Genomic DNA, 10,420 nt, shown 5'->3' on the forward strand with positions numbered 1-10,420 from the left:
ATCACTGACGTCGACGTGTCTCGCAGCTAAGGCTGCCTGGAATTTATTTCGGCAATTGATTCGATCGTCTCAACAGGCATCTTAGCTCATGCTATAGCCGTTACTCCAAATTCCTCTCTGAATATTGTACATATTATACCTAGTATTCCTCCCCACTTGCTGTAAGTACCCGCCATCCTCAATCAAACCGTGTCGACAATTCTATATAGTCGTGGACGAACGTCGAACGCGTATACGGGATCCAAACTGCTCGTTATTTTACCAGAATTGTAGCTACTATTTATAGGTGGTGCAATGGCACTTAACAGGGACCAAGCGTATTTCAATCCTTTCCCTACCTTTTACTCTACATATAAATCTAGAGCTAGAGCACTATCGCTATATAGCCTCTAATGCAAAAACTAATGAACGGATAACCTAGCTGGCAACGCTGTGCTCACCATCCAGGCACCTACTTTACCGACTATGAGCGAGCCCGCCTCCACTTCGAAAACTCATGCCTAGATTTGTGGTGTTCAAGATGCGGGAGAGCGTTCCAAAGTTCTCAAGCCCGCGAACAACACATTAAACATAGTCAGAATCACCACACATGTGGTCGCCTTGATTGTAAATTCGATGGGACGAATGTGGCAGCTTTGCAAAAGCATTGGCTTGAGAGCGGCCACATTCGCAAGATACTTTGTGAAGGCTGCGATAGTTACATCCTATTCCGCGAATTCAAGGATCATCTTGCCAAGAACAATGCCTGTGATACCTGCCAAATCCATTTTGGATCACTCAATCAGCTAAAAATGGTAAGTTCCTAGGTTGTGACTTGAGCTTTTGATATACGAGACAAGTATATATATACATATATATTCCCTCCTCTACCTATCCAAAAAAAAAACCGGGCTAATTACGTGGAAACTTTGTTTTTTTGTTTATATAGCATGAAGTCACTCACAAGCCAGCAATTCACCAATGCTATGGGAAAGGATGTAGCCAAACATTCCGAACATTATCTGCCATGTTTATACACTTAGAACATGGTGGATGCCCTTCTATGATTACCGCCAAAGATGTCAATGCTGTGCTGGCTTCACATTCAATTGCCTACAGTATAGTCCGCCAAGATTGTCATCGGACTCTACTCGCACTGCTTAGTCGCAGAGACACAATCGGGAATGTCTTTAAGTGCTGGGGGGAGTGTAAAGATACCATAAGTTTTTCTCACTTTAGTGCATTGCTCCAACATATCGAGAGCGGTGCTTGCGAGGCCCATTTGGGCGACGAACCGTCCGACCTTCTACCATTTCTTCGACGGAATCTACATTTTGAGAATGCAGTCTCGAGGATCGAAGCGATCGAAGCCAGTGTTCGGGGCGAAGCTCAGTTATCTGTGTTCGCCGGGTCTCCGGAGGCGGAAACCCATCTTAAAGATGTCTTCCCACAATTCTTCGAAATCCAGAAAGCTACTTGCCAACTGCTCGATTTCGTTCAAACAAAAAGGGCCCGGAACTCTCTCGGCAATGCTACCCTATCGTACAAGCCGGTAATAACCCAAGGGATTGATATACGGCTAATGAGCCTAGAGGTCGCCATAGCGGAGTTTCTGGAGAAATATCAAAATATTTTTGACGGTTACCCCGCAAGTTCTTGCAGAATCGGGATTTGGTTCCAAGGTCCGATGAAGGCACAACTTGCAGGCGTCTTTATGAGGGAAGTTAGGACCGTTCTTCGCATTCTCCGTTTGGAAGGGAGTAATTGAGTTTATCAATCTGGAGGGTTAGTAACTGGCATTGTATTTAAATATACACAATACCTACAGATCGTTACCATGATGAGGAAGCTCATATCTTTTTAGTCTATCATGATTAAGGTATCATATGGATCTATATATAGATGGACTGGTCTTAAGAATACTGATTCGGATTTTTTATCGCCTTTTTTTTCTCAATCCACTTTGAAGTAAACCAGATTTCCTTATTATCTCCCAGTTCATAAATATATTCTGTATTTCGAGATACTCTGATACTTCACCATTTTGATTATCAATTGAACAATACTTGCTGGATAACTGTGTTGTAACTGTTGTTTTCTATAACCCGATGCAAGCCGCTACGAGACCGCAACCTCAAAGCTTCCCCAGATTCTAGCGCGAATCGATGCGACAGCCTAGCTAGCCAGACCTTATAATGATCACCAAACCCTCTCCTCCAATTAATTACCTCCAACCTCATGCATACCTCCTAGATCCCTAATAAACCCCCCCCTCAATTCCACCATGTCATCCCTCCGCTCAACAATCACCCATCTACGGCCTTTAAGGTCCCAAATCCAATACCGTCTTTACTCCACAACCCCTCCTTCCGCACCGCTCATCCTCTCGCAATCAATCCCAGCACCCCACCTCGGCTCCATCCGTGTTTTACTACTTAACCGACCAATCGCCAAAAATGCCCTGAGTTGGGACCTTTTGAAGGCTTTCCGTGAGGAAATCGATTCGATTGCATCCGAAGCTGGGAAAGGAGAGACCAGAGCATTGGTAATTGGGTCCAGTGAGTCTGGTGTTGGTGGTGTATTTTGCGCCGGGGCTGATTTGAAGGTATTTCTTCCCTCTACTTTTTCCTATAATGCCCTCGACTTGTCTTATCAACAAACTTCCGTTCCATCCCGTTTTTATATCTCCAAACCCTCTTCAAAAATACAACGTCTACAACACATATCCAATCTACTCCCCCAAACTTTGGACAAAAATAATAACCAACTAACAATCAATCAATCAAAAAATCAGGAACGTAAAACCTTCACCCCTTCCCAAACCACCACATTCCTCCACTCTCTAAACACAACCTTCACAACCCTCTCCAACCTCCTAATCCCCACCATCTCCTGCATCCCAACCCACGCCCACGGCGGCGGCCTCGAACTAGCTTTATCCACCGACCTAAGAATAACACACCCATCAGCCCAACTCTCCCTCCCCGAAACCCGTCTGGGTATAATCCCAGGCGCCGGTGGAACCCGTCGGATCTCTCAGATAATCAGCAGAAGTCGCGCGTTGGATATGATACTCACAGGACGAAGGGTTGGTGCCGTTGAAGCGTTGAATTGGGGACTTGTGGATAGAGTTGTTGAGGAAGGGAAGGATGTTAATGATGAAGGGGTGGAGCTTGCGAAGAGGATATGTGAGGGGGGACCGTTGGCGATTGTGGCGGCGAAGAGGGCGGTTAAAGTTGGGTTGGATGGGGGGTTGGATGTTGAAGGGTTGGCTTATGGGGGGATTATTGAGAGTCAGGATAAATTTGAGGCGCTTAAGGCTTTTGCGGAAAAGAGGAAGCCGGAGTTTAAGGGAAGGTAGGCCTTTTGGTGGGCGGGTTATGGGGGGGTGGTTTGTACGATAATTACGTTTACTATCGGATTTTTATATACCCATATAAATATAAATGTAATCACAGGGCCAGGTTGAGGCTTCTAGGTTACAAATACGCCAAATTTTCATAATCTTGCCGCATCTAATTAAAGTCTATTTCGATGGGTTTTTTCTATCCTCTTAGACCTTTAAAGGAAATATCGCTAGCCTGATATACTTGTCTCTCACGAAACAATAAGTCCATGTACTTCCGGTTTGAACCACTCCCTAACAATAGCATCCGCCACTTCCTTCGCAGCAGCAGAAGCTTCCTCTTTCCCAGAAGCTTTAGCCTCAACATAATCTATACAACTACCATCAGTATCAATCGAAAAAGGAAGGAGAGTGGGGAAGACACTCAAAACTCACATTTAATCTTCGGTTCTGTACCACTCCCTCGGATCGTAAACCTAACACCATCCATCCCCACCGTAATCATCTGACTACTCCTATCCACTGGCAAAACCGGTATCCCATTAATAGTAGCACTATCATACCCTTCCGTCAAATCCCTCCAATAGTTAATCTCCCTGCCCCCCAAACTTCCCGGAAACTTCTTCCCACTCTCATCTCCCAACCTCCTAATCCCATCAAACACCTGCCTCGTAACATCAGGGCTCGGAGAAACAACATATCCATTGCAACTCTCAAAGAATCCGTATTTTTCATATAACTCCTGAAGTTTCCCGGCAGGGGTAGTTCCCTCTGATAACCATTTTTTCAGCATAGTGACAAAGACGCTTAATGCGGCAATTCCGTCTTTATCGTGGACAACGTCTGAGAACATGTACCCGATTGCTTCTTCGAAGGCGTAGATTGCTTTATGTGTCCCCTTTGATGTGATTTGTTGTGCGACGTTACCGAGCCATTTGAACCCTGTAAGGGTTTCCTCATGGTGGAAGCCGTCGATTTGACCCATCGCTGCTAACATTTGAGTCGATACTGCTGATGATAAGAGAGCGACCTTGGAAGCTGGGAGGGAAGACGTTGAAACCATATGGGAAGCGAAGAGGACCCCCAGTTGGTTACCAGTGAGAATTTGCCATTTACCGCTGCATTTTTCCCCAACAAGTTAGACGTCTTGATTTAAAGACATTAAGTGTCAAGATATTGTTATCAAACTTACTTGACCTTTTCGGCTGCGGCAAATCTATCCGCATCGGGATCATTTGCAAGAACAATAGTAATTCCATGCTTATCCGCAGCAGCCATCGCAAGATCCAAAGCTCCCTTCTCTTCAGGATTCGGAAACTTAACAGTTGGGAAATCAGGGTCGGGTCTTCCGCGCATATCTAGTCAGCATACCAGCTTCTCCATATTATCCTATTGAAGGGGAACTAACTTAGCCTGCTCCTCCACAACGACAAAATCCTCTTCTACTCCCAAAATCTTCACCACCTGCTTTGCAGCCTCCAACCCAACTCCATGCATAGGCGTATACACAAACCCTACCTTCCCCGCTCCCTCAACAGCCATCCCATCAACCAATCCCTTTACTTTCTCAAAATAAGCCTCCTCAACTCTTCCTTTCACATTCTCCACCAATCCAACCGCTTTATCCAAAACACTAGTATCCCACGCCCCTTCCAACGGTATCAAATTCTCCGAAATAGCAGCCGCGATTCCCGCATCAACAGGAGGAATAATCTGACACCCATTACCCCAATAAACTTTATACCCATTATCCCTTGCCGGATTATGCGACGCCGTAATCATAACTCCAGCATTCGCACCGAGTAAGTTTAGTCCGAAGGGGACTAACGGTGTATGTACCAGATCTTCCAGAAAGTAGACTTTGATACCCTTGAGGATAAATGCTGTGGCTGTTAGTTTTGCGAATTGGGAGGAATTGTGACGGTGGTCGTGTCCGATTATTACGCTTAGTTTTGGGGATGGAGTGACGGTTTGTGGAATAGAGGCGAGGAGGTAGGAGGCTAGGCCTTGGGAGGCTTGGATGATGGTTAGAGGGTTCAAGTGGGCGAAACCGGCTTGCATTGAGGAACGGAGGCCGGCGGTGCCGAAGGCGATTCCTGTGGAATAAACCCATGGTTAGAATTTTACTATTATACGAACAATAACTTGCATAGTAGTTTTAAACGTCGAAAAGGGAACCCAATTTAGTCTCAAAAGTCTGTGTTGAAAATGTGGTATTTCACAACCCTGATGCCTCCAGAACTGTAACATGCACCTGGTCTGCTAGTGGGCGGAAGAGGACGTCATTGCGCGCGCGGGAGAGCAGCCTTACGGGTTCGTAGCCTCTTCTCGAGCTCATCGTAATCCTTTTTATCCGATAGATCCTTTATTTCTTGTCTCGTAGCTTCATTCTATAGTTCTTTCTTAGCTTTCACAAAAAAAAACCTTTCTACTGTCAATGATTGATGCATCGATGACGTACCTGATCGAGCTCCAACCACTCCTTCACCAGCTGCTGAATAGTCTTATCTGCATTCTCCGACATTGTTTTGGAAATTATGGGTGTATTAATATCGTTGTGGTTTTTTTGATGTAAAGTTTGTAAGGCTAGAATTGGTTTGGAGAGGAATTTCCGGGGTATCTTTTATAAAGCTGCGATTTTAGTGGCATTTATATTCGAATTCTCGGAGCCGCCCGATTCTCACCCCATGCATGCGGACATTCGATAGAGCTATATCAGCTGCACAGGGAAAACTCCAAGAAGAAGGTCGTTAAAAACGTGGCCATGGAAGTGCGCCAATATATCTCGGCGCATGAATCACCGGTTCGTATGGATACCCTGATTAATATATTACGGCTTACATAAAACCAAGAAAGAAAGGACTAGGGAACTCGAGCTCAAAAATATTGCTTGTAGTTTTTGTATTAATTACAGCCAGCTGTTCCTCCTATTAATCCACAAGAAAGCTGGAGTCTATCCGATTTTATTAAAGGAGAAAAGAAAAAAAAGAAAACGAAAAGAAACCAAAAAAAGAAGAGAAAGAAACCAAAGAGGGAATTTAAGAGGTACAGAGCCTTTGGGAAAAGAAACTAGGCACCGCTGCGTCGTTAGAAGACCCCGCGATCCGACGTATATGTAATGGTATAGATATACGGGAGAGAAATAATACAAAGAATGATGGATTCCGCTTTTCACCCAGTCCAGATCTAAATTGAAGGATTTTCGGAAACGTAAAAACTTTAAGGGATTCGAAAGTGGGGGAGAAATCAAGAGACTTTTGGGATACTGAACATGGTTTTGAACAGAAGGGCCCTTCTTTTCATTCTGAAGATTTAGAAATAGGGGTACGGGTGCGTGTCCGGTGGTGGATGGAGGATGGGGAAAGAGAAAAAAAGATATAAGTACTAAAAAGTTATTATCGGGACCATATATTTGACATGAGAATGTTAGGAAGTTCAAAGGGGATCAGTAGGTGCATCGTTGATAGTTGCGGGTAAGAAAAGGACATCAATCCTGGCTGTCCTATCAAAACTCCGAGTTTGAAAAAAAGAAAAAAGCGGCAACAAGAAACGACAGGAAAAGAAAAATAAAACACGGTTCATCGGCCCCGGCAGTACGTAAACTGCAGTCGATGCGAAAATAATGAGCATACCAAGAAAAATGACAGAACGAAGAATCATGGTTCACATGCAGAACTTCAACATATCCTTAGGAAACTCTCGAGGCCAATTTTACGATTGGCAGGATATATCCATATCGTTCAAAAATATCGCGTAAAGCTTGAAGCCACTACCTTGGGGTTGGAGGTTGGCCAGGTTGTGTTTGGATCACCCGGACCTGGGGGGTTTGAGGGTAGCTACCATTAGGATACGGTGCCCTTTGTTGACTAGATTGCATCTGGCGAACTTGTTGACTGTACGCAAACTGCTGCTGCTGCTGTTGCTGCGGCTGCGGCTGGTGGCCAGGAGTATATTGTGCTGGCTGTTGCTGCGTCTGTTGCTGAACGCGAAGAATCTGCTGCTGAGTTTGATGTGCCGTAAAAGTGTGCTGGTTGTGGCCAGGAGTGTAGGGGCTATAAGCCTGGCCTTGACCTGATGCTGGTCGAACTTGAGGTTGGGGCTGTTGAGGGGCAAGCGAGACCCTTCTTCCAGTCTGAACCTGAGCCGGTCCGTTTCCTTGGGTGATGAAGCTAGTCTGGCGGATGGCTTGGAATGGGGTAGAAGGATTTGACTGCTGAACAAAACCTGGGTGTGCGCCTGACGATGCCATTCTAGGGACGGTTGCCGTGGCGTTTCTCGAGAAGGGGCTATTCGTATAGCCTCCAGCTGGGTATTGTTGCGGGGTGGTGGGGATAGGCGGGCCCCGTGGTTGGGTGTAAGCGGGTTGCGGAGGGTAAAACCCAGCATTTGGTCCGTACGGTTGTCGGTTGATTGGTGTTTGAGGGTAACTCTGTTGGCTAAAGCTGCCCGTTCGATTTGTGTATTGATTGTGCCCTTGGGAACGATTGGGCACGACACGGGCTGATGGTGAGAAAACAGCATCCTGTTGGTGGTAGCTGACCCTGGTCGTAGTGTATGGAGCTGCAGGCTGAGGGGTAGGTGGGGGAGGTACTTTGGCGGTATCCAACAGCGTCCCTGGCGCAGGATGGAGCCTTATAGGGAGTGATTCAGGAAGCGAATCAATGAGTTCTTCTAGCGCATCACAAGTCCCGGGCTCGAGCTTTCCAATCAGCTCCGCGAGCTGTTCGATTGCCTTTCCATGTATTTCGGTTTCGGGACCGTCCGGTTTGGAAGGAACATTAGGATTGCTATGCTTAGCGAAACGGGTTTCTTGCTTCAAACGCAGCTCAGCAAGAAGATCGCTGATTGCTCTGAGGGTCTTGTCGTTCTCCGATTCTTCCTCGAACAGAGCGGGATCAATTGGTATCGGTTCGTATTTTTCGGCGAGGTCTTTGAACTGGTGTTCTTCATCTTGGGCATCCTGTTCCGGTTGTCTACCGGCTCGGATCCTTTTCAACTCCTTCTCGCCGTGCAATGCAAACCAATACTGATTCTTGGCGTGAACAGACATGGTAGACCGGCCCTGGTCGTAGGTCGGGGCGAAGGACATGAAGGGACCGTAGTCAAGCCAGTCTGGGGTTTCTATGCCCTTATCTTGGTATTTCCGGTCAGACGGCTTCTTATCCTGACGGCTAGTTGGAATCTTCGCGATATTCGGGAAAGCGTCCCTAAGAGTTCGGGTCGTTTCACGTGGTGTGTTCTCGTAAATCCTAACGATTTCAGCTTGGGGAGGGAGGTCTGATTGCTGAAGTTCGTCTAATTCTTCATCGACGTCCATCTCATCCTGGCTTCTCCTAGGGGTGTTGGTTTCCGGGTGCTTTTTTAGTATTTGGTAATAAGTCTTGTTCCCATTTTTGACGATGATAGCGTATTTGAATTTAGGTGAAGGCTGGTCCAAGGAGATGTCGTCCGGGATCACGGCCGTATTGGTGGTCGCGTCTGGGGATTTTTGGTCGTCAGGAATGTTCAGATATGGATGGTGGGTCAAGGTTTGAGCAATAACGGTCTGGGCAGCCTGTCTAAATTTTTTGATTTTCCCAGGTGTATCCTCGGCCTCATTTTTAACATGTACATCGTCGTCCATCATTTCGTCCTCAGGCGCGATATCGGTTCGGACACCCAAGGCTTCCAAGGCCTCGTTGGTGACCCGGTTGACATCTTGACTCAGGGCGTCCAACGATTGGTAAAAGGAATCCGACAAGAGCCTTTGTCGGAGAGTCTGCAGGCCATCAGGATTAGGCGACTTGACCTTTTTAGCCTCGTGAGAGCTTGGTTCTGGTGATACAGGTTTGTCCAATAAGGATATTCCAGCGTCGAGGCTACAAAAAAAGAAAAAAGAAAAAAGGGTTTACAAAGTCAGTAAGAGATACAGACGAATGAATATATGGCCAGTTCGGGATGTATAACGTACTGTGCCAGCGAAGTGAGAACGGTATTCCTGATATCAGCTAGCAATTGCTGCCTCTGAGCCGGTGATACAGCTGTCGCATTTTGTGATTCCTTTACAGGACTGCTATCCGCGCGTTTCCTCTTCCCAATGATTGAAGTAGTATCATGGTGGACCGGAAGGGCACCGTTGACGGAAGATGGCAACGAAGTCGTTAATGGATCTATCCGTGTATTGTTGGCAATGTTGTTGGTATTTCCGTGGGTGTAGGACGAAGAAGCAGCCGACGACGATGATTGCTTGACAGTAGTGGTGGAAGACGAGGAAGCTGATTGGAAGGGTGAATTCGCGATGGGAGCGTTACTGCTAGCGACGGTAGTGGTGGTGCTGGAGATGAGGGAAGCAGCAGGAGTGGACGTGAGAGTGGTAGCGGGGGTTATCGTGGGAGCCGATGCCGATGCCGATGACGACGGGGCGTGGGCCAGTCCGTTCATCATAGCTGGGGTTGGTCAGGCGCCAGAGCGCGGTCGGTTAGCTTTATCTGGTTTTGGGGATGTGGTTTTTGGGACAGGTCAAAGATTGGAACGGTAAAACAGGCGGTACAATTCAAGTGGTGATGGAACAGAACAGAACAGGACAGGACAGGACAGGGCTGGGCGTGAGGGCGTGGCGGTGTGCTGTGTGTGGTGTGGACCTGGAATGTGTTGCTGCTAACTAATACGCCGCTGGGTAATAATTACAGCTGCAAACACTTCGCTGCAAAGCAGCAGCAGCAGCAACTAACAAACCAAACCAAACGAGACCAGACCAGACCAGACCAGATCAGATCAGAACAAAGCAAAGCAGAACACGGGAAATTGAGAATTTAGTAAGGAAGCTTGTAGGTGTTTTGATGGTCGCGATGACTTCAGGAACGAGGAGATGGCGATGGTTTGAATGCGCGAAAAGCGTGAGGGAATGAACAGGTGAGGAAGAAAGGGAAGGTAGCGTATGTGCGGTGGGCCATATGTTAAAGTCATCCATCCATGTAAGGGAAGACGCAGAGCAGACGCAGAAGAAGCAGCAGAAGCAGCAGCAGCAACACAGCCTGTTCCGTCTGTTACAAAATACTTTCGTCCGGTTGGAACATCGCTGAGAAAACAGACGAAGGGGAAAAGAACAAGGGAAAC

General features: G+C 46.8%; 4 protein-coding genes across 4 annotated transcripts; 2 read left to right on the forward strand and 2 right to left on the reverse strand.

The window, feature by feature from the left end:
* Nucleotides 1–294: 294 nt before the first annotated feature.
* AOL_s00054g463 (uncharacterized protein) lies at nucleotides 295–1,747 on the forward strand (the record flags this gene model as incomplete). Its single annotated transcript, XM_011121779.1, has 3 exons — nucleotides 295–317; nucleotides 422–794; nucleotides 929–1,747. The coding sequence occupies 3 exons, from the start codon at nucleotides 295–297 to the stop codon at nucleotides 1,745–1,747; spliced, it is 1,215 nt and encodes a 404-aa protein (XP_011120081.1).
* A 516-nt stretch (nucleotides 1,748–2,263) lies between these two features.
* Nucleotides 2,264–3,340, forward strand: AOL_s00054g464 (uncharacterized protein; the record flags this gene model as incomplete). The annotated part of the gene is made up of 2 exons (XM_011121780.1): nucleotides 2,264–2,584; nucleotides 2,774–3,340. The coding sequence occupies 2 exons, from the start codon at nucleotides 2,264–2,266 to the stop codon at nucleotides 3,338–3,340; spliced, it is 888 nt and encodes a 295-aa protein (XP_011120082.1).
* Nucleotides 3,341–3,576: 236 nt separating this feature from the next.
* Nucleotides 3,577–5,849, reverse strand: AOL_s00054g465 (uncharacterized protein; the record flags this gene model as incomplete). The annotated part of the gene is made up of 6 exons (XM_011121781.1): nucleotides 3,577–3,695; nucleotides 3,761–4,443; nucleotides 4,518–4,670; nucleotides 4,734–5,421; nucleotides 5,637–5,715; nucleotides 5,787–5,849. The coding sequence occupies 6 exons, from the start codon at nucleotides 5,847–5,849 to the stop codon at nucleotides 3,577–3,579; spliced, it is 1,785 nt and encodes a 594-aa protein (XP_011120083.1).
* A 1,245-nt stretch (nucleotides 5,850–7,094) lies between these two features.
* Nucleotides 7,095–9,748, reverse strand: AOL_s00054g466 (uncharacterized protein; the record flags this gene model as incomplete). The annotated part of the gene is made up of 2 exons (XM_011121782.1): nucleotides 7,095–9,183; nucleotides 9,276–9,748. 2 exons carry the CDS (start codon nucleotides 9,746–9,748, stop codon nucleotides 7,095–7,097), a joined length of 2,562 nt encoding a protein of 853 aa, XP_011120084.1.
* Between the last annotated feature and the right edge of the window lie 672 nt (nucleotides 9,749–10,420).

This window comes from Orbilia oligospora (assembly GCF_000225545.1).
Source record: "Orbilia oligospora ATCC 24927 unplaced genomic scaffold scaffold00054, whole genome shotgun sequence".
NCBI classification, from domain to species: Eukaryota; Fungi; Ascomycota; class Orbiliomycetes; order Orbiliales; family Orbiliaceae; genus Orbilia; species Orbilia oligospora.